Below are 22,713 nucleotides of genomic sequence, written 5' to 3' on the forward strand. Positions count from 1 at the left end.
CACTTTATTGATAGATTAGCCTCTGACACAGTGCACAATTCCCAGACTTGGAATGAAACAGCACACTGATCACTAGGTTCAACCTTTTTAATATGGGTGAATGAGCTATCATTACCATCATCATCATTTTCAGGAACTGGAGAACGCAGAAGATATTTGAAGACTTTCCAAGTCTTGACTGTAATGGCAAAACAAGCTGACTTTTCTGATGATCAAGCCCTAGATTTTGCCCAATAGCGCCATCTGAAGGTCCCCATAATTATGGTGTACATTGCTAGGCAATAGAATTCCTTCTGGGGGGAGAGGGGTGAGGGAGTTGGCGGCAATGTTGAGTTGGTTTAAGGTGTGGCCAAGTTCCAAGGTGTCTGTGACCTTTGGCTTGAGGGAGGCAATGGTGAAACAGTACAGTACATGTATTGGTATTTTTTTGAGTCCAATACACTGTATTGCTAAAAAGCATTTTGGGAGTCGATTTATTAATTCCCCACTTGAGGATGGGAGTCAATACATTAATTTAACAAAAAATGACGGAATATACAAAAAAAATTATATCTTGTCACTGTTGTACCCAAAAGCCCTAAACTTTTTACAGCAATATAGATACACGCTTTGGAGAATATTGTGAGCTTCACGGCATTAGTACTCCTCAGGGAGACCCTGTGTAGCCGGGGGGCGTATTTGGCAGATTTCCTACCAAGGCAAACCCCCAAAACCTTATCTACAGTGCTCCAAACGGCCCCAAATTATTTTAGCTATAAAAATACACTCTTTAGAGAATATTTTGAGCTTCAATCTACGGTACTGCAAACAGCCCCAAAGTTTCTTAGCTATAAGATTACACTCTTTAAAACATATTTTAAGCCTCAAGGCATTAGTACTCCTCAAGGAGACCCTGTGTAGCTGGGGGGCGGATTTGGCAGATTTCCTACTAAGGCAAACCCCCGAAACCTTATCTACAGTGCTCCAAACAGCCCCAAATTTTTTTGGCTACAAGAATACACTCTTTAGAGAATATTTTGATCTTCACGGCATTAGTACTCCTCAGGGAGACCCTGTGTAGCTGGGGGGCGGATTTGGCAGATTTCCTACTAAGGCAAACCCCCAAAACCTTATCTACGGTGCTCCAAACGGCCCCAAATTTTTTCTGCTATAAGAATACACTCTCTATAAAGCATTATAAGCTCCAAGGAGGTATTATACATCAGGCACACCTTCTATTGACCGTGGTGTAGCGTAGCGCAGCGCAAATGCGCTATTTTTTAGCGTAGCATGAGCGCAATTGCACGCATCTGCGCTAAAGCTACGCGCACAGGGTTAAAATCTAATTTAGCTTATAGTGTAGTGTTAGCGCAGATACCTGTGATTGCCCTAATGCTACACAAAAAAATAGTACATTTGCGCTGCGCTACGCTACACCACGGTCAATAGAAGGTGTGCCTGATGTTTAATACCTCCTTGGAGCTTATAATTTTTTCTAGAGAGTTTATTCTTGTAGCAGAAAAAATTTGGGGCCGTTTGGAGCACCGTAGATAAGGTTTCGGGGGTTTGCCTTAGTAGGAAATCTGCCAAATCCGCCCCCCGGCTACACAGGGTCTCCCTGAGGAGTACTAATGCCGTGAGGCTTAACATATGTTTTAAAGAGTGTAATCTTATAGCTAAGAAACTTTGGGGCTGTTTGGAGTACCGTAGATAAGGTTTTGGGGGTTTGCCTTAGTAGGAAATCCGCCAAATCTGCCCCCGGCTACACAGGGTCTCCCTGAGGAGTACTAATGCCGTGAAGCTCAAATATTCTCTAAAGAGTGTATTCATATTGCTGTAAAACATTTAGGGCTTTTGGGTACAACAGTGACAAGGTATAATTTTTTTTGTATATTCCGTCATTTTTTGTTGAATTAATGTATTGACTCCCATCCTTGAGAGGGGAATTAATAAATCGACTCCCAAAATGCTTTTGGGGCCGCGCGAGGTCGCGCGGACCCGGGGGAGATGTCCCAAGACGTCCCAAGACGGTCCGCGTGACGTAAACAACGTTTGGGAGTCAATCTATTAATTCCTGGGAGTCAATTTTTCAACTCCCTCTTTTTTCATTCTGATGGCATTCCTGATGTACAGGAGCCATACAGGCTTTCAGGCTGAAATCAGTGGTCCAAAAGCTGGCTGCAAGCTTTTCTGACATTGCTGTATCCCCATCAGATTGCGCAGCTGCTGGCCCAATGAGGCTAACAAGCGGGTTTGGAACACCAACAGGTGCACCTTTCTGGCTCCAGTTTCTTTGGCTGCTAGAAAATTCTTGGCTGATGGCACCATGATATTGGCCCCAACTGTCCTCCAAGGTTCTTCTGTCCGGCCTTGAAACGCAGTGGCAAGTAGACCTACATACATCAAGCAAGTCAGCACATTGTCAAGTTCAGTTTGTACTCATTTCCTGAGCACTCAAGAAAAGATACTGACTTACCAGCTGTTTCCCTTGACATGGTATGAAATTCTAAGATGTTGATGTATTCCTTTTGTTATTTTTTGTGAAGAACTGTTTTTAATCCTTGTGGGAAATTATTAGTTTGGCAAGTTCCTGTGGTGTTGAATGTAAGAATATGAAGGGGGATGGACGATAGGAATGCAGCCCAACCTGCTGAGAAGGACGTCTAATCAGCGGAGCTTGCATTTGGCCGCAAGCAATTCAAGTGCTTCTTCATGCAATCTGGTCCAAGTTCAACCTGCACCGGTGTGGTAGACGGAAAAGTGAAAAATCAAAAGTTTTTTCTCATACATATATTTACTCACCCTAGGCCTCATGATACCACCAAATAGACCTCATAAATGGATTCTACGGCCAATTTTACCCCTAGTCACCACTGGAAGCGTCACTGGAACCCCGCAGGATTGGAAGTTACACCCTCTTGGACCCTCATGGACACGGCCAGCCTCAGTCATTAACCTGTCACACCCCTCAAGTCACCTTTCCCAGGTATATGCATACTCAGCCCCAGCCAAACACATACTCTTTGCTATCCCTCTTATCTCCACTGCATATGCAGGGGACCAACCCCATTTCTTCTGTATTTGACATGTCCCCGCTTCATTTATGCACCCCTTGCAGCTGCATGCAGTCTTCTGACCCCATTTCTGCACTCCTTGCATTAGTCTGACACCACTCATGCACCCCTTGCATGAAGTACCTCTGTATTTGACATGTCCCCGCCTTGTTTATGCACTCCTTGCATAGTATGACCTCATCTTTCATTTCTCACCCCACTTTTTGCCTGTATTTAGTATCTTCTGACACCACTTGTATGCAGACCACCAGCTAAAATCCCTCATCCAGGGTCCCCCTTGTAGCTAAAATCCCTCACATTTGTCTATATAAGGAGCTCTCTCCCCCAGTTGTTTTCCCCTCAGTTCAGTACCCACCAGTTATACAGATATCACCCATTAGCCAATATCATCACCCTTACACTTTTTCATAACATACCATATTAACCCTCTCATCTGCAATAACCACTGAGCTCACTCTCATATTCTCATACTCTCATATCACTGGTTGCATATCACGCACCTGTCACGAGTTACCCAGTTCTTGGTTCAACTCCCAACTGAGACATATACCCTTCTCAGTCTAGACATTCTTCTCAACTCTTTATATCACCCGCTCGAGGACCTGTGTTCAACCCCCACCGGAAACATCAAGTCAACTTGCACCCTTTCCATCATCACCAACCCTCTCAACTCTCACATACCTGTCATTGAACAACTTCATCTGGAACTAGACCAGACCTATCACTTGATTAAAACTTGCCAAACCTAGCTTGGTGGGTCTTGTTATCTGATAGTATAGAAGGGCAGAGTTTGTACCTCCATCATCCCCTTCTCCATTCAGCAAAAGGGTTTCACAACCACTTTTGAGTCTTACACCGGTTCCATTGGAATCAAGTGCAATATAGCTGACCTGATACATTATCCACAATAGGGGGTTTCAAACATGGTGCAGGTCCCAGTTCAGGAACCCCAATTCAGGAAAACAAACTTCCTACAAAATGAATTTTCAAATTGTTTCTGTATGTTTTTTGGGTAAAATTGGGTGGGTGCCCTGATTTTGTGAATTGGGGGTTCCTGAAACAGGACCTGCACCATGTTTGAAACCCCCTATTGACAAAAGGCTTACATAGCAAATGCCACACTACAACATTTATGGTGTTCAAAGTTGGTTTGCATAATTTTATGCATGCATAAATCATAAAATCATAAAATCTTTTTTGCAGGGGATATGACTGTCTGATTATGTAATACAAAATTACATCACCAAAACATTTTTATGATTTTATGATTTATGCATGCATAAAATTATGCAAGCCAACTTTGAAGATGTAGAAATGAGAAGATGACAGTCTCTCTTGTTTACTTATTATGATGTCAATAAAGGGCTTCAAAACATATTGTCCTTTCTATTCAAGAGATTTGAAGTATCCAAAAATGATGATAGGAATCACGAGAACGGAGGGTGAGAATGTGGTCGTGGATGCCTTGTGGATGAGCAGAAATGCAGATGGATGGATCAGACTTGATAAGCTAATTGATGCCAATGACCATACTAGCCCTAATCACTCTCGTCCCCATCTGAATCTCCCAAACGAGAGGTGATAGTCTGATTGAGATTATAACACGCCAAGCGGAACTGATATTCGAGAGCAAGAAACCAAGTCTTGAAGTTATTTTGAGCATCATAATTACGACCGTCCGAGTTAGCCGGTTTGAGGTGAAAAGCCAATCTAAGCAAAGCTTTTTCGAGGCAGGCCCAAGTCTGAAAGGTCACGCTTTTAAGGGACTTGATCCTTGGTTCAATGTCTCCATCGGGTTGATAGATTACACATAGAAGGCCCAGAATATGATCGATCTGCGTGTCAAATGAACGCATCTTATCACGCAGAGCATCGATTCCCTTCGAACAGATCCCGGCATTCAACATGAACGGTTTCTTGCCCGTCGGTTTAGATAGTTTGTCATAAAATATTCGAGCTAGTTTTATAATCGGGGTGGCCGATCGAGCCAGTTCAATGGCACGTGCCCTGTGAGCCTCGTTCACCGCTCGATCATCTTCGCCGCCAGTCTGAGTACCTTCTGTACCCGGTCTCGAATACGTCTCATTGCTAATCTCGACTAAGGCGACCAGCATCCTATCCACCTTCTTTGATGACACTCGCCACTCTTTTTGAAGCATGGCGAAGTCGGATAGGCTGATCCATCCAATTAGGTCATCTATTAGATCCTTGCAAGTGACAGACATCTCCACGATGTCTTTTCTCCAGTTTGATAGTCTTGCTTGATGTTTCGAGTCTTCACGATCCATGTCTTCATGTCCCCACATTACGATGTATAGACCACAAATGCCTAATATTTCACATAGATGGTTTTGTATGATGGCTTTAGTTTTCCAAAGGAGGTGATTTAACCTGAATATTTTTAAATCTTTCAGGTGGTGGTCATGCTCATCGGACGGCAGAGGAGATTCGAGGGCGATCTCCTCGACGGCGGATCTAGTCTCATGGAGGATACCATCGAGTTTTGATAAGATTGCGGCCGTTGACTCTGGGTTTGGACATGGATGTATCGGGTATTCGGAGAGATCTAGAGACTGTAAAAGAGCGACGAGCTGAGTTCTTATCGAAGGTAAAAGACTTGTTTGGAGGTCATTGACGAGCTCTGCTTTCTCATTGAGTCGATCGATTGTCAAATCCGTTTCAGAGCGGCAGAATACCTGATTCAAGGAGAATGCATATTTGCCATTCAACTTGTCCAAGACCTTAATCACGGCACCTATGGATGATCAAAAGCTTCCGGGAATTAGCGATATGTAGCTCCGTTTTTTTTTTTTTTTTTTTTTTGCTTGTGCATCCTGTTCACATCGTCAAAATCATAAGAAGTCGTACCAATTGGGCCACTTAACGTCTCACTTTCCCTCGATTGCGAGCCGGACTCGCTTTTGTCCTCATCCTCGACTTCACTTTCCATGGCTTCGTCTGCCATGGTATCGCTCTCCGCGGGGACGCCAAGGCCGTCCATGTGAAGATGATGGGGAGTCAATTACTTGATTGAAACAGTAATATGCCAAGTAGTCAACAAAATTAATACATCCAATCAAGAAATACAGTCAGAATGTCTACTTGATACCAATAATAATGTATAAGTAAATACCTCGAAGACACGTGAAATAAAACCTTCACACACAGACAACAACGACGACGAATCAGCCTAAATAATGGAGTTGAAAATGAAAACACGAATGTCAATAACTCTGAATTGAAAACGTTGTCGATATGTGATGCGAATCAACCACCTACCGGCCAGAAGCCTCCAGAAGCTGAATCTGGCTCCTCCTAAAGGCCCGAAGCCGACGACTGTTGCGGTTGAGTGTTTGGTTTGGTCGATTGGTCAACGAAGAATGATTGGCTTCGAGTATTTTCTTTGTTGGGTGGTTTTTGAGTGACGGTTGAAGCAATTAAGGAAGTGGCGAGCGCAGTCCGAGCCCCCAGCCGCTCAACATGCATACATCCAATAACTTTTGAATCGATGCATACATAAATATTTATGTCTCGAGTCTACATTGGCCACATGCCCTCCAAGCACGACAACGACACAGCCACTCTGTGCCCAGAAGGAGTCTCTGACTTTTGCTCACAACACCTCACAGTGAATGCGATCTTCAAGCGATACACAACTCTTCTCGAGATTACTTATTTTTTCATGGGTGGAACTCGGGGCATGATGTAAGAGACAAAGATTTGTTGGGGGAAGATATGGAGAAAAGTGAAAAGCTGCATAGAAGGTGAGAATGATTCCCTATGATTGAATGGATAGACATCCTGTTGCCTGGGATTATGAAGGAGTGTGCAGAAAGCTCATACGGGTTTGTGGGGTATATATGGATTAGTCGAAGACAGTTTCACGGAAGGAGTGTAGCCCCCAAGTGATTCTTGAAGCCGCACCCCCGAGGTTTTGCCTGAGTTGGAAGAACCAGGTGTTGAACGGATTAGGAGCGAGCGGATCCACGTCGATGAGGTCTTCTTGATGGTCTAGGGGGACGAGGTGGAAGGCGAGGTGGAGCAAGCAGGTGTCGAAGGCGTCGGAGAGCGAGCTGCTCTTGCTCCCCAGCCGGGCGAGCTCCTCCTCGTCGAAGTCGTCCTGATCGTAGATGGATAGCAGCAGCTTGACGAACTCGTTGAGGGGCTGGATCAGGTGTTCGAATCTGCTGACTAGCCTGACGAGCTCTTCCGAACTGATCCGCTCATCCAGCTTGAACGGGGCCTCGCTCGAGCGTGCCTTCCACAGCTCGCTGAAGAAGCTCAGTATCAGTTTGATCATTCGCATGGACTTCTTAGCTAGCTTGACCGTCGCCTGTCTCACGGGTATCTCCTCCGACTGGCCACTCGATGCGCTACTTCCAGAATAATTACTGTCAAACTCACTCCCATCTTCATCCTCATCTTCATCTTCACCTTCATCTTCCTTGTGGCTATTATCAACATCCCCTTTGGACATACTTCCCTCTTCCTGGTTGGGGTTTTTTGATTGAGATGGATAATCATCAGATTCAGAACTATCTGAATCATCTAGGCCGTCTTTTTTTTTGGGTAGCGGGGGTAATGGGAGACCGATCCGTTGGATTAACTCAGCCTGATTGGAGCTGAGCAGGTCGATTTCCGGTTGAAGAAAGAATTGAAGGGCGCCCAAGTCATCTTCGAGTTCGAGCCATTTGATGAGATTGTCGATGGACTTGTGGGAGAGGGCGGTGAGGGAGATGATCTGTTTTCGATGTTCGGTCGCCTCTCGTTCCTCTAGTGGCGGGCGATCGCCAGATAAGTCGGGATTGCTTGCGGATTTCCCGGCCTCAAGAAGCAGTACGGATTGGTTGAACAATGGGCAGAGACGTGTTTCGATGAGCTGGGTAATGTCCTGTTGGAAATGATCGTATCGATAAACTTTGAGGATCCCGCAGTCGTGGTCTTCGAAGCGGGATGGTGCGGGGGGAGGGGAGAGAGAGACGGAGCGAGTTGCACAGATGAGTTGGTCGAGGGTGATTCCGATCTTCTTGATGATATCTAGGGTAGCCGGCAGGGATCTTGGGTTAGGGACTCTTTCGAGATCGGCGATGTCTAGTGAGGCCAGCAGGTCGGCCAGCTGTTGGCGCAGACAGGGGAGGAGGCTCGTGGATTTCTCGACGAGCGCCGTCTTCCGCCTGGCGGATTCCTCGGGCGATATTCCTCCCTGGCTGTACTCGGCGGCCTTGTTGGCGTCCGTTCGGGTGAGATTGCCTGTCAAGCTGTTGAGTGCATCGACGACGACACCTGTGAATTGCGGCTTCAGTTTGTTTTATTCTTCGGGATGGTGCATATTTGCTGGGCTGCTTACCGATTGTCTGGGCTGCTCCTGGGCCGATTTCAAGGAGCATTCCTAAATATTTGTGGAGTGGGTGAAGAGTCGACCGGATGGGCTGGCCGAGACACCCCTCGACGGGGCCGGCCCACTTCAAAGCCCGCCTGAAAAAAGACGGCGAGGGAGGGGGTGTACATAGTAAGGGTAAAGGGGGCCTACATACATTGCAGCGGCAACCCGCGAAGAAACGACGTCACAACTCACAGCTGGCACTCCACAACAGCAACCACCACAGGACCCGAGACACGCCCTTGTCATCACCACAAAGCTCACACATAAATAACTTCAAACGACGGAAGGCAGAAAACCCAGCTGACAGGACTGTTCGACCGACAATTCGAGCAAGCCTTCGAGTCGTTAAATGGCTGCTCAAGGATATGACATCCCATCACCCACACAGGCCGTGCTGACGGTGGAGCCGGACACAGACTCAGACGACGATCTGGTCGCGATCCCGAAATCGGAAATCGACCAGTCCAGTCAGCCCTTAAACTCGGCATCAAACTCGACCCAGAAGGGGAAGAGCAAAGCTTACCCCCCGGCCGGCCCACCCAAGCCGGCGGTGTCCGGCCAGATCGGCAGTGCTTCATCTGCTGCGACCACAAACAACCGCCAATCGACCCGGAAAAACTTCGGTGGGATTATGACCGAGTCCAGATATGGCTCAGGTATCAACACGCTCGATGAGCCGATCAGTGAAACTATCGTCAGTCATCCTGTTTTTTTATATATCAGTAATAGTGTTTGAATTGCTAATTCGTGTGATTTTCCTACCACCACGCAGATGAGAGATCTCACAGCAATTGGCTCAAAGATGGTCTTGATTCTCTATCCTGCTGGCTCATCCAGTTCAAAAGCCTTACTTCGAGACTGGGATCTATGGGGGCCACTGGTAGCTTGTTTAGGACTTGCTGTAGTCCTCTCACTAAATGGTCAAGACCCTCAATTTCGCCTCTGACCTCCACCACCAATGTTTCGTATCCTAACTTTTGCGTGTCTTTGTCTATTGGTGAATCACAGCTCCACCCCAGCAATCTCTCTCAGTTTTTACTGGAGTCTTCGTCATCGTCTGGGTAGGATCTGTTATTGTAACACTAAACGCACGCTTATTGGGCGGTAGAGTTTCTTTATTTCAGTCCTTGTGTGTCTTGGGCTACTGTCTCTTCCCATTATTTGTTGCTGCCCTGATCGCCCTATTCATCCGTTGGTTACCGATCCGGGTGGTATTGAGCGTGTGTGGATGGGCTTGGAGTGTCTGGGGTGAGCTCATTGTCCTGTGGTTCTACCGATCTCCCCATCTTTCTGCTTAAATCGCATGTTTAACCTTCCCTTTCTCCCCGACAGCTGCCATGAATTTCTTCGGTGGTACCAGATTAGAAGACGGTAGAGCATTCCTGGCAGTCTATCCTCTCGGCCTATTTTATGCTGCCCTCGCGTGGATCACAATGTTGTCATAGACTACGTTTTTTACTCATCAAAAATGTCCGCGAGCCCGTAAAAGCATACTGTAAATCATCACGTCGTCATTTTCTTTTCTGGCGAAGTGCTTCATCTTAGAAGGGGTTAATATTGATCGGGGTTTAGGTATCACGGCTCATACCACTTTCTTCACTGTCTTCTTGCTGAGTCATTGGCCCAAAATGAGTTTTGAAGGTATAAGACTAACCCTTTCTCAAATTGGTTGCAAGTGCAGTGTAAGGAAGAGATGCAATGGATGTCACCGACTTACGCTGCTTTCAAAATCAAGCTGGAAACACCTTGCTCATGCTACCTACCATCATTTGTATTTGATGGGAAAAGCACTTTCTGGAGGCGAATAGACTTCAGGAGTACACTCCAAACTTCCTGGCAACCCGCGAGTTGGTGATTGTGGATGGTGACAAATTAAGCCCAAACCCCTTGTCACATTTGCACCGACGCTGGCGAAGTTGTCCCAGCTCCCGGTTCGTGGGTAATAAACTTGGGTGGCGAATGTCAGGGCATAAATCAGAAGCTCCCCGACGTGTTTTTCGGGCGACGATCCATGGTCATGCACGGGGATAAAAATCTGAGCTCCTGTTCAATCTAGAAATCTCATCATCCAAGCTGTTCAAGCATAACATGAATGCCTCAAGTGGCCCCAAGTTAACCCAATCGCTTCAAGTTAAAAGAGTGGCCAAATGTTGCTCGTTTGACACGACCTCCCAATTCTTTGATTCTCACTGAAGAAAGATCAGAAACTCACAAGATACTTACATAAAAAAAATACCGTCAACTCCAGTTGTACAAGCTCATCGTCCGTGACACTGTGACAGTGTGGTGTCGCACATCCTTAGGAGACCGCTCGTCCCGCCGGACGCTCCTGAGCATCAGCTCGTAGTGTGGCACCCTTCAAACTTCCAAGCATTACCGGTCGACTGGGTATACGCGCTTTTTCGCAGACTTCCCTCGCTTGCGTCGCACCGTCCGTCGAGTCATTCATGTGCAACAGGTTTCGGGTCCTTCGATTGCAATCCTGTGCGGAAATGTGAATTATTAACGTTATATTATATGAAATGTGAGGACACATGTGAACAAAAAGCGTTTTCCGAAGAGTCGCATCCCACGTCTGATCAGTTTTTGTTATGTATTTACTTCAACCTGAGGGAAGTTCGAGTGGCGCAGTTGGCGAACTCAACAAGACTCAACACCAGTCACCTCCGAGCTCCTCCGAGGAGGCCGCGTGAATTATGTTTCCAACTTTCCAGGCAGTTTCTAAAAGTGAGATGGCATTGGTAGTGAGGAGACTCGACATCCATCGCCTCCCACTGAAGAAACCCTCACAAACAACGACACACGAGCCACCCTCCTCGACATAAACCCACTGATCAGCCTCCCAAATACCTCAAGGATCCGGATTGCCAGCATGTATAACCCCGGCACGAGTCCCAGTCTCATTAATGACGAGATTCTCAGCAACCTTCCCCCCCATTCTAATCCTTTCGCCTTCATGAAGGACGCCCTTTCAAAGAACTTGGCTTTGCCGTTAACCAGGGGTTTCGTGGTTACGCTTTTGGCGTTTTTCGTGTTCCATGTTTTGATTGCTGGATTATGCTTGTTAATGTTAATATTGCCCATCATTTCCCGGTCGAAGCGGTCTCAGTGGCTGTGGATGAAGTTATTTGTCAAGGACAAGTCCGGGGAACTTAGTTTGTTGACTTATTTTTCAGGGCGACTGTTTCTAAATACCTGGACTGAATCTCTTCGGGTGCTTTTTCTCTGCAGTTTATAGGGCTCCCTTATACTTCTTCAACAGCGGGGTTTTGGTAACAATTTGCCAGCTGTGCAATTCTGTCATTTCTCAAGCATTCATATGGTGTCAGATCAAGCTCACAGGGCCATTCGATTACTACAGATCCGACCAAATGCTAGCTTTGTCAGTATTCTTTTCTGCGGTTGAATAATTGTCTTATTTCGCAATTTCTAACGCCGGTCTCCATTGCCTGTGATACATGTCAGGCTGGGCGTTATGTATGTTTTTGAATGTGTGGGGTATTGCAGTTTGTCCCACTGTTTTTTTGTGACAGCGTAAGTCTGTTTTGCATCATAACCTGGCGGGGTTTAACGTAGAAGTCGGTCTGAGTTATTTTGTGCCCTCGTATCCTGTAGTTACTATGGTCGTAAAGTCCATGGAAATCCATCAAGAAGAAGAATCAGATGCATTTCACCTCCCATACTAATCAACATGGTGTCTATCTGCTTCCCACTCCTCACTATCGCCACAATCATGGGTACCATCATCCGTCTGCTTCTTATTCATCGTGGTTTCGCCAATAAGATAACCAACCTTTTGGAAAATCTAAGCCAAGCCTCTGGGATATGGGAACAATTGCATCACAAGTCGGTGTTTTTATCTTCAGAGAAGACGATGCTGCTCGCAAATGGGATGTCTTGGCACAACTCACAAATAGAGGAGCTGGAAATAGGGGCTCATCAACATCTGGACACTGTCATTCGCTATTTCCAAATCTTCTCATGCACGGTCTCGTCGTTCCTGTGTGTATGCTGCCTGGTATGTAAGCGTGTCTCTCACCACAAACATATCCCACTTATGAGGCAACCTACGAACTCCAAATTCTCTCCAGCTTTTCGTGTTTTCGTTTTGGAAACTACTGCGAACTAACCTACGAGAGGCAAAAAAACCAAAAATCGTGCTCACTGTCGCCATCAACTTGCCAGATGATGAGAACCAATGCGATGAAAATAGCAGCCACTGCCAGACCACGATGAGCAGCGTGAATCACATTCCCTCGAGTTTCGCCTTATCAAATCGCCAGCTTTGTGAGTTAAAAAATGCCTCCAAGATTGAATTCATCATTTTTGGACGGATGATCAGGGGGAATCTTAATCACTGAGCACATAGTATGAACTGACGCCCTTCGTCTTTGCTGATGTTGTATACTTTATCCTCAGCCTCTTTGACAATCAGATCACTGTTGATGTTTTTATCAATGTTGATTGCCATCGGCTTATTATTGATCTTGGCCATCAAACCGACCAATGTTCTCCTGAAGTAAGCATGTCTAGATTCCCTCTTGGTCTAAATATCAGCGGGCTAACAAAGGAGTTTGGAAAGCCCTTACTGGCGAGGATATATGACATGGCTATCAACCGCTGGAAACACATTTTCTGCAATTTGTATTGTATGGCAGTCTGTGGGTCTACTTTTCAATTCCTTTGGGTTTGAATCTGATGTGATTGACGCTCTTGTTGTCGTTGCTGTAGTGGAGGTTATTTATCGATCAATCCAAGACGAATGGTGCAGAATCACAAACTATCCTTATTTCAAAGGATGACATGAACTCGCGCAGTACACGGTCTGAAACGATTCCCCTTCGTGATCCCGAAAACAAAACCTAATACAGATGTAGAGCAGCATCATGGTAACAATAATAGGATTACTAGGTTAAATTTGAAGTTTTTAATTCCATTCTGGGTGACCTGAAATATAGTCAGACATTGCATATCTACGAAGTTGAACCCCCTCACAAGAACATTGATTCGTATCTTCAGTTTTCACATTTTTTCCGTTCATTGATTGTTGATAATGTTCCATCTTGGGATGTCTTCCTGATCTGTTTGAGTGTCTTCGTTGTTCTTGTTTTTAGTGTTGATAATATTTGTATCTCCTAAATCTCAGTTTTGTGATTGTTAGTTTAACTTTGGGTGTGATCGTGTTCTCAGTTCAAGTCTTGATCTTAAAAATAATTGCCAGGTTCTACATCATGTTCTTGACCTCTCAATCAAATTCAGTGATAGAGTTTCCTGGTCCGAGAGGCCCAGACGCGGCGCCTTGATTTGCTGGAAATCCATCACCAAAGAGTCCAGACGAGGAGAGGAGCTCAGTGGAAGCACCCGATTTCTCGCAAGCAAGCCCCCCGTGCGCAACACCCGATATGTAGCTTACATAATCAGTTTTGTTTTCTTGAGGTGCCAGCTGAAATTTTCGTGGCCGCAACATCATGGTGGAGCCTCAAGAAATATCGGTTGCGAGCTTAATCCAGTCATTCAAGTCACTCCAAACGTCCGAAGACGACCGGAGCCTGTCAACCCAAAGGAGTGAGTGCTCAAATCACAAAAAGTAAAAATAAAATAGAAAAACGTATCGCCGACTCCTCTTACATTTCTGGTTTAGGTTTGGTCGTCCAGGCGTTCAAGAGTTTGATAGCCCAATGTCCTTCGATCTGTTTCCAGCCGTGTTCATCGACTCATGAGGAAAACCTGCCCACGTTATTCCAGCAAGTCGAGTTGCGAACAGAGCTCTGGAACCGGCTCAAATCGGGCCTGCTACCTTCCTTACGACATCGGATCACCGCGCTCTCACTATCACTAGATCCATGCGACCTACGCAAAGACCCTGCCGGAAAACTCAAGCAAGTTCTCGAAATCCTCAGCGAATTGGAGCAGACCTTGGTCCAGGTCAAAGCCTCTATCGCGACCATCGCCCCCGTTTTAAAGCCATCAGCCGTGTCCGATGACGCCCACTTGAAACATCTGAAGGCGTTCAGATGTGGCCGAGTTCGGCTCACAGTGGAAACTCTGGTCAGGGTGCTCTCCGAACTCTTTCAGAGCTGTGTGAGATTTACAGAGAACCTGGGAGACGCGCCGGGTCAGGAAGCTGGCTGCAGAGACGAAGTGCTTTCTGTCACATCGATGGTGTGGAGCTCGATCGATAGGACGATCGAATGGTTCGATCGATCCGAGTTCAGCCTCCTCCAGGAACAATGGGAATCCGAAGTCGGCTTGGTGGACGACGCCCTGGATGAATTGACTGAGCTGATCAATCGAACCGGCCCGGAAGAAGCCAATAAATCGGGGGCAGACTCTTCAAGTGAAGACGACGACGACGATTACTTCCGGGATTCCGACTCTCCTCCGAGTGAACAGGTCCTTCAACTCGCTCGATCGACCCTACAGATCATCAAACTCGCCCGATTGTTTCTCAACAAACTCTCCAAAACAACGGTCAGGAAGGAAGCCTGCAGGATGGTTACGGAGATGAGTTCTTCTCAGCTGGAGTCGTTACTGTCATCGACGCGCTCGATCTCGCGGAACATCGATGAGATCGTGTGCACCTTGGGGGATGCTGATGAGCACGACCAAGCTTTCACGACGGACTTTCTGATCGAATTCGGCCAGAATCTTTCCGAGTCTTTCGAGCAGATCCAGCGGGCCTTGGAGCGCTACCTTATCCCCTTGATCGCAGAAGACACCCCGTCTGCGTCTTCTAAAGTAACCTCTCAGACTTGGTTTGCTGAATGGAACAAGCACTTCCTCTCGGCTACTCAAAACTATACCCAGAATGTCAATTCATTCCAACGAAATGCCTCTTGATCCTTCTTTTCGTGCCTTTACCATCACCTGGAATATAGGAAATCTCTCGTAATAGTACGATCATTGGAGATACCAATCTTGGGACTTAATCCCCATACCATTGGCTCTTAAACATCGCCAGCGATGAATGTGTCGGCTCGCTCCAATCTACGAGAGCCCTGGGGATGTCTGTTTTGTATAGACCAAGGCACTGAAGGTTGAAAAAAACAATCTTGACCAGCAGGTTGTACATGCTCCAAGTGACTTTGCCACACAAAAGTCTCTCCTGCATGCCAGCGGCAGATTCTCGATGGTATGGGGCGAGGGCACTGATGAGCAGTTTGCTTCCGCTACATTGGTCGAGCTGTTGGCTTGGTTGGACTGGTCCTAGTGGAATATGTACTGAAGTGGGTGTTTGAGGTTCAAGCAGGGTTTACGCAGAGTGTTGTTCTTCTGCGTGATGATGAGGCTCGATTTTGAGCTGCAAAGTGCTGCCAGGCTGTCCATGGCTGCAGCTGAGCAGCTGACAGCCCGACAGGCCACCCAGACATGCCGGCGGAGACCAGGAGAGCAGGAGACCGGCCTCCGGAGCACACTCCGCTCAGCCCGATGGCACCACCTCCTTATCTTTAAGAGATAAGAAAATCAACCAGCTGGTCAGAGTACTCCCCCTCAGAGTTTCACAACGTCTTCCTATCTAATCGGACTTCTGCTTGCCGGACCTCCAGGGACGGACGCCCCACCCAGAAATCAAGGCCATCCACTCCGGCAGACCTCTCCCACCTTGGAAAAAATGCTGGGCCAGCTAGCTGCGAGGAAGAGCCGGGCAGGCTGCCGTCGACTGCTGAGCCACCCACCACCCCATTGGATCAAGCCAAACGAGCGGCCCCGACCGAGCCCATTCTCCACCTGCCCTCCAAGGACGACCAACAAGCTAGCCCAACCACCCGCAAAGGACAGCCCGAGCCACCCGCCCTCCTCGGCCCTCTCTCTGTTCCATTCCCAGCCCCGTCCGACCGAGCCGGCGAAGGAGGAGGACGACGTGCTGCCGGAGTACCTCCACTCGGAAGCCCTCCCCGCCTCGACCAGCAAGCCAGCAGACGAGAAACATGCCGTCGTCAGCACCTTCGACCTCTTCTCCATCGGCATCGGGCCCTCCTCCTCACACACCGTCGGGCCAATGAGGGCCGCTAAAATCTTCACTAACGACCTCAAGGAGGCCGGCGTCCTGGATCGCGTCAAAACCCTCAAAGTCGCACTCTGTTCGTCCCCACTGTCGCGCCCTCCCTCTCTCCTCACTCACTTGTGGGATACCGCTGACATTAGGACCTGTCTTTTACCGTTCCTCATCAGACGGCAGTTTGGCAGCCACTGGTACGTTACAACCCCCCTTAATGTAAAAAAAAATGATGAAAAGCTAAAAAAAAATCAAGAGAAAATTTGAACAGGCAAAGGGCACATGTCGCCAGAAGCGTTGATCGCCGGCTTCGAGGGCCACAGCTGCGAGACCGTCGACACGGCCTCGATCCCGACCCGCTACCGCTCGGTGTGCGAGAACAAGTCGATCAACCTCGGGCTCGCCCTCGACCCTGACGGCATCGGCCATCCCGTCCAGTTCGATATCGAGAAAGATCTCGTATGGCTATGGGACTGCGTCCTCCCCCAACATCCTAACGGGTACACCTCCCTCTCTTTTTCTCTTGAATTTCATGATATCTAATTTTGAAATATCCCACATTCTAGGATGTTGTTCTCAGTGTACGATGTCGAAGGCGATCTGATCGCCAACAACACCTATTTCTCGATCGGCGGGGGATTCGTAGTGAACACCGAAACCCAGTTCTCGGGGGAAAACCTGTACTACAAGCAGATCGACAAGCGCAAGGCCTCGACCAGCCGGCTCGACCCTTTCAAACAGCTCCAGCCGCTCGTCGACTCGCTCCCGCTCAACAGCCAGCCCACCACCGTACTCCCATCCATCGATCCCCCTCCGAAGGAAGGACCCCTGTTCCCCTTCCATAACTGCGACAGTCTCTTGGAACTCACTCGCAAACATAACGTATGTCTTCCCCCCCTGTTTGTAGTCTGCTCACATTCATTGATTAGTCCTTCTGAAAACCACCATCCAGCTAACGATCGCCCAAATCGTGTACAACAACGAACGCGAGTTCTTCTCCGATGACGAGATCAGGGAACGGATCCTCAAAATCTACAAAGTCCGTCGAATTTTCCCACCTTTTCTTTTTGTTGCTGCTGGAAGCAAGGAATATTGAGAGACTCTTCTGTGCTCTTGGACACCACTTATATTACAGGTCATGGATGATTCAATCAAGCAGGGCGTCTGCTCCGAGGAAGACGTCTTGCCCGGGCGATTGAGGGTCAAAAGACGAGCCCGGAACCTCTACCGAAGGTCACTTTCCGTTCCTTTCCGGGGTGTCACTTTGAAGCGACCAGAGAGCTCTTGAAAAAAAAAAGCTAACTGATGCCGGCCAAATGCCCGGACGCACAGACTTCACCGGGGCTTTTTCCCGTCGGTCTCCGACATATCGACCACTCCACCGCCGCGCCTCTCGTTCACGAAGCCGCACATGTTACCAGCTATGGAGGACGTGCGCGAGCCGGGGAGCAACGAGATCGCGACCAGCGGGCCCGGCCAGCTTTCCCCCGAGTCCAACACGACTATCCAATTCCGCGGCAATCGTCGCGCCCCGCTCCTCCTCAGAGGCCAATTCGACCACCACGTCCAGCCGGTCCTTCCCCGTCGGATGAGCTTCCCGTCGATGGACTTCTTGTCGTGCTATGCTATTGCGGTCAAGTACGTCTATTTCCCTTCCCTTAACCAAAAAAAAAAAATGTTGATTAGACTCTTTGGGTGGCGGATTCAGTGAAGTCAATGCGGCCGGTGGACGGATCGTGACTGCTCCGACAAACGGAGCCGCAGGGGGTCAGCGGCTTCTTTCCTTTCACTCCGCTCCATAGTTGAGATGGAGGCCAAAAGAGATTGACGGATGTCCTTCCTTCCTTCTCAACCAGTCCTCCCATCAGTTTTGAAATACTTCCTAGAGGTCAGTTATTTCACAAAAATCTATCACCCAACGGCGCAGAAGATCGAACATCTGACTTTTCGTGTGTGGTTGGGAGGGACCTATAGTTCATATCTGAAGATCCAGAAAACGACACGATGACGTTCCTGCTAACAGCCGCGGCGATCGGGATGCTGTATAAGCGGGGCGCGACGATCAGTGCTGCTGAAGGCGGATGCATGGCCGAGGTCTGTCTTCTTCGCTCAACCCATCCTTCTCGTCCGACATAGATGGTGATGTTGGAAAGGCTTGCGTATAGGTCGGCGTAGCCTGTTCGATGGCATCCGGTGCTTTTGCAGCATGGTACGAGACTTCCCACCCGCAAAACCTCAGACGCACACTTCGCGCCACTTTGCTAACAACACTTTCGTGTGCTCCATTTTGTCGTCGGCTCGGTGTGAACCCCACTGGAAATAATAATAGTATGGGCGGTAGCCCCGAGGTCATTGAAGCGGCAGCCGAGATCGGGATCGAGCATTGTTTAGGTCTGACCTGTGACCCGATCGATGGACTAGTGCAAGTAAGTCTATCGGCCAACAGCTCCGATCTAGCGTGACCAATGCCGTGCAATCCCTCATCCCCATGAGTGAATGACTGATGATTGTATGGTTGGTCGACCGATCTCAGATCCCGTGCATCGAGAGGAACGCCCTAGGCGCCGTTAAGGCTGTGACTGCCGCCCAACTCGCGCTCTCCGGAGACGGCGTCCATAGCGTCTCGTTGGACGAGGCTATCGCCGCTATGAGACAGACCGCTAAGGATATGTCAAGCAAGTTGAGTGTCTCCTCCCTCCGCCCCGTTCTATCTTCATCATTCTTCTCTGCGTCATTGACGCCTGTTTCCCTGCTTAGGTATAAGGAAACTAGTCGGGCCGGATTGGCTGTAAGTAGTCTCCTCATTCATTGACGAAGTTGTCTTCATTTTAATCATTGAACTTTTGTTTTCCTTTTCGCATTTAGACGTCAGTAAAAGGAGCTAGGATACCGGTGACAGTCCCCGACTGTTAATCTCCCAACCAACATCGATTGTTATACATGCGTTTTTTCAAGCACATCCAAAAAAGAGTCCCTAAACTCAATTGTCTAGTTCATGACCATTAACGAAGATGCAGTATTACGAACATCCATCCATCCTTTTCTTTTCTTGTCTAGACAATATTAGAAATTCATCTCGTCTTTATCATTGGCAAAACAACAGGAGAGATCAACCAATTGGGTGTGTTGATCTCATCAGCAAATTCAGACCACTCTAAATGCCCATTGGAGGACTTCCCGTCACTTTTGAACAGATCTGGAATTTCAGATTTCGCAGGGAAATCTGGAATCTGGAACTCTGGATCACTTCGGGGATCTTCGGGGACCCAGATTTCTCTGCGAAATTTGATATCTGGTGGCTCAGATCTGACTTTCCAGATCGACGGGAAGTCCTCCATTTTATTCATTTTGGATTAAACTCTTTATCAGTTCTTGTATCCTGGACTCCATGTCCTCTGATTATATGTTGGTCAAGACTCCTGGAGGGATCAGAGGGGTCTTCTCTTGGACTCCTTTCTTCAGAAACTCAGACCATTTGAGAGGCTACTTCCATCATTTGCAGAGGTATCATGTTCAGTTGCACTCGAACAGCTTCCAAACTGTGGATCTCATGTCTGATTTTCAAGCAGTAGCACTTTGGATGGCCATGTTTAACATTGTTTACATGATTGGCTCCTGATGCACTCAGTGACAGCATGCTATGAGTACGATTCGAAGCTATCATTTGTCTCATTCTTGAAATAAAAGCATACAGGCATTGGCTATCGATCAGACGTCAGGAGTTCGATACGTACTATTACAAGCCAAATCATGACTAATTGCAAATAAATAAGGGAAAGCCTAGGGAGTTGAAATTTTGATGAGTAGTGTGAGTTTTTTTTTGTTTGGGTGTATACATGTATCTGTTAGACAATCTGGGAGCTGGCCAAGTATTCAACGTTGCAGCAAGTCAAGATGAATGAAAAAAAGCAAAAAAAGAAGTACTAAAAATCTTCATCGAATCCACCAGCTTCGAGAAAGTTTTGAATCGCCAAGAAAAAGTGTTTCTTCCATTGATAAAACCAAGGCTTAAGGTGAATCATGGGCGAAGGCTGATCAGGTTTGGCGCGCAAAGGAACCAAAATTTTGATGATGGGTAGCATAACGTTAGGGGCGTTGAGAAGATCCGAAATTGATCGCCTCATAGCCGTCATACCCCTGGCCCGAGATTCCTCCGTCAAGTAACCTTTGCATAGAATCTCCACCATTTCACCGATACGCTTAGAGACCAAGTCGGCTGATATGCTGAATGCATGGAGTTCCTTCGAAGGCAAGTTGGTCACAATGGTGAAGATATGTTTATTCGACAGTAATCTTAATAGCTTTGTGAAACCCGATCTTCCGAGTTTGACTATTGCTATCGTCGATTTTTCAACCTCATTTTCGGATGGGCCATGTACTTGAGAAGCTTCACATAATGTATCATCCTCATCATCATCCTCATTCGCAGTGCGACTTTCAGACCACGTATCTTGGGGTGACTGGGCTGAGGCGAGTTCGAGAAAACTGTCGAGCGTTTTGGACATTGAAGCTATATTGGATTGCCATCGGTCTCGTATAATGTCTACTTCAGATTTGTCGACGAATTGTTTAACTTGATCAATCGATTCCAAGCAAGAAGCTTTCATCGTGAGCAATTTTGTTCTACTAGGAGCTTGGTCTTCAAGCGAGTGTCCCAATTGCTCGATAACAGCGAGAGAGGATCGAAACAAGCCACAAGCGTCCTCGGTTGCCTCGTATATCCTTCCTACAAGCCCATGAGTTATGAAAGCCTTCAATTTCTTGAAGTCCTTGTCATGGCTGACGTATCGCGGATGTAAGCCTGCAGGGTGAATGAAAGGTAGGCAGGATGTCAATTGCTCCATGGTGCTACCCAGTACCGACACAACTTCGACGACTAGTTTCAGTTTCGAAATCGGTTCGGTTGAAGAGTCCGATAGGTCTAAAACGGCTTCTGCGAGAGCAGTCACTTGTTGGCTGAAGGTGGGAAAAAGAAAGGAGACCAGCTTCTCCCGGAGCTTCGTCCTTACTTGGACCCAGCCAAAGATGACGGGTGGCGCGTTGACTTGGGTGGGGAAGTTATGAATGCCCATGAATTTGTCGTTAAGATCGGAAACCGCCTGTATAGCCAAATCTGGATTCAAAGAGAATAAACCAGTCTTTGTTCCTCCTCCGTAGCTTTGGGTAATCATTCTGCTTGGTATGTATGTAAATGAGGAGGAAACCAAAAACATGTAATGTTTTTGGACACATACTCTTGTGGTGCTCGACCTCTTCGTGGTCTTGAGTTCGGCACGCGTTGAACGAGTCGACCAAGCCGGCGATCACGTCTTCTGGAAGGTCGGACATGATATTTAAGTATGAGGAGAGCGATCTGGGCAGAGTCTACACTCGGTGAAGTCCGATTAGGTCCGATTGGATGTTTGTCGATGTCCGTTGCTCAAACCCGCTGCTGAACAAACACCTGATAACAGCCCCCGTCCTCCCCCTACCCGAGGCCCCGGATTCCACATTGGACGGTGTTCAAATTAGGTGGGCCGGTGGCCCACTTGGTGGGAAACCTTGACATACTTGATTTTTCTGGTCTTGGGCAGTATTACAAAAAATCAATCACACTTGGAATGAGAATCAGGAAAACTGAGGCAAATAGGCAGGCATCTCAGCTTCCTTGATGCAGAGCTTGTCCCTGCTCCAGCATTTGACTGCAAGACATCTTTTGAACATGGCCAATGTAGTGTCAGGTGGAGACAGTATATATATTTTTAATCCTTGCCAATCATTTCCTGTGCAATTCACTTGAAAATCACAAACTTCAGAGGGGAGACAAAAGGAAACTCAAGCAGTGGGCCACTCCAGAAAAGAATTTAATAATCAGGCCGTGTTGTGATTAGTTCCAAAGACCTGTTGCAGATTGAGATGAATTCATTTAGAGGGTGCATAGGAAAAGACCTGAAAAGACTTCTAACAGAAGCTGAATTGGTGAGAGTTATTCCAGCGGTGTAAAACATGGGGGTTCCAAAGAACACTTCTGAAGGCTGGATTTTTTTTTGCGGAACTTGTGAAAATATGATGCACCATGTTGTGCAATAATTTGCACGGCTCAGAATGCCATGCATCAGATAAGGAGGAAACACTACATACTCCCATCAATTTGCCTGCCTCCTGACTTTCTGTAAGTATCATTTACAGAGGTATTGAAGTTTCAGTTGAACTTGAAGTTCAAGTTCAACTGAAAAAGCTGTTCAAGTCTTGAACAGCTTCCATTCCAAACTGTGGATTTGATGCCTCATTTTAGAGCAGCA

General features: G+C 47.4%; 8 protein-coding genes across 8 annotated transcripts; 4 read left to right on the plus strand and 4 right to left on the minus strand.

Moving 5' to 3' along the window:
- Positions 1-219: 219 nt before the first annotated feature.
- PtA15_6A76 (uncharacterized protein) lies at positions 220-2,474 on the minus strand (the record flags this gene model as incomplete). Its single annotated transcript, XM_053170510.1, has 2 exons — positions 220-365; positions 2,456-2,474. 2 exons carry the CDS (start codon positions 2,472-2,474, stop codon positions 220-222), a joined length of 165 nt encoding a protein of 54 aa, XP_053021003.1.
- Positions 2,475-4,591: 2,117 nt separating this feature from the next.
- On the minus strand, positions 4,592-6,018 carry PtA15_6A77 (uncharacterized protein; the record flags this gene model as incomplete). Its single annotated transcript, XM_053170521.1, has 2 exons — positions 4,592-5,808; positions 5,922-6,018. The coding sequence occupies 2 exons, from the start codon at positions 6,016-6,018 to the stop codon at positions 4,592-4,594; spliced, it is 1,314 nt and encodes a 437-aa protein (XP_053021004.1).
- Positions 6,019-6,918: 900 nt separating this feature from the next.
- PtA15_6A78 (uncharacterized protein) lies at positions 6,919-8,589 on the minus strand (the record flags this gene model as incomplete). Its single annotated transcript, XM_053170530.1, has 3 exons — positions 6,919-8,336; positions 8,401-8,515; positions 8,584-8,589. The coding sequence occupies 3 exons, from the start codon at positions 8,587-8,589 to the stop codon at positions 6,919-6,921; spliced, it is 1,539 nt and encodes a 512-aa protein (XP_053021005.1).
- Positions 8,590-8,785: 196 nt separating this feature from the next.
- PtA15_6A79 (uncharacterized protein) lies at positions 8,786-9,881 on the plus strand (the record flags this gene model as incomplete). The annotated part of the gene is made up of 4 exons (XM_053170541.1): positions 8,786-9,130; positions 9,209-9,356; positions 9,445-9,684; positions 9,769-9,881. The coding sequence occupies 4 exons, from the start codon at positions 8,786-8,788 to the stop codon at positions 9,879-9,881; spliced, it is 846 nt and encodes a 281-aa protein (XP_053021006.1).
- A 1,427-nt stretch (positions 9,882-11,308) lies between these two features.
- Positions 11,309-13,302, plus strand: PtA15_6A80 (uncharacterized protein; the record flags this gene model as incomplete). The annotated part of the gene is made up of 8 exons (XM_053170553.1): positions 11,309-11,591; positions 11,668-11,818; positions 11,902-11,970; positions 12,052-12,454; positions 12,528-12,723; positions 12,856-12,955; positions 13,019-13,097; positions 13,168-13,302. 8 exons carry the CDS (start codon positions 11,309-11,311, stop codon positions 13,300-13,302), a joined length of 1,416 nt encoding a protein of 471 aa, XP_053021007.1.
- Positions 13,303-13,904: 602 nt separating this feature from the next.
- Positions 13,905-15,276, plus strand: PtA15_6A81 (uncharacterized protein; the record flags this gene model as incomplete). The annotated part of the gene is made up of 3 exons (XM_053170564.1): positions 13,905-14,001; positions 14,078-14,598; positions 14,662-15,276. 3 exons carry the CDS (start codon positions 13,905-13,907, stop codon positions 15,274-15,276), a joined length of 1,233 nt encoding a protein of 410 aa, XP_053021008.1.
- Positions 15,277-16,048: 772 nt separating this feature from the next.
- PtA15_6A82 (uncharacterized protein) lies at positions 16,049-19,345 on the plus strand (the record flags this gene model as incomplete). Its single annotated transcript, XM_053170575.1, has 15 exons — positions 16,049-16,517; positions 16,609-16,629; positions 16,704-16,932; positions 16,999-17,314; positions 17,385-17,471; positions 17,568-17,665; positions 17,765-18,070; positions 18,141-18,199; positions 18,289-18,320; positions 18,407-18,526; positions 18,598-18,641; positions 18,762-18,858; positions 18,966-19,111; positions 19,190-19,220; positions 19,298-19,345. 15 exons carry the CDS (start codon positions 16,049-16,051, stop codon positions 19,343-19,345), a joined length of 2,103 nt encoding a protein of 700 aa, XP_053021009.1.
- A 1,010-nt stretch (positions 19,346-20,355) lies between these two features.
- On the minus strand, positions 20,356-21,760 carry PtA15_6A83 (uncharacterized protein; the record flags this gene model as incomplete). Its single annotated transcript, XM_053170586.1, has 2 exons — positions 20,356-21,545; positions 21,667-21,760. 2 exons carry the CDS (start codon positions 21,758-21,760, stop codon positions 20,356-20,358), a joined length of 1,284 nt encoding a protein of 427 aa, XP_053021010.1.
- Positions 21,761-22,713: the final 953 nt, after the last annotated feature.

Source organism: Puccinia triticina, chromosome 6A, assembly GCF_026914185.1.
Source record: "Puccinia triticina chromosome 6A, complete sequence".
NCBI lineage: Eukaryota > Fungi > Basidiomycota > Pucciniomycetes > Pucciniales > Pucciniaceae > Puccinia > Puccinia triticina.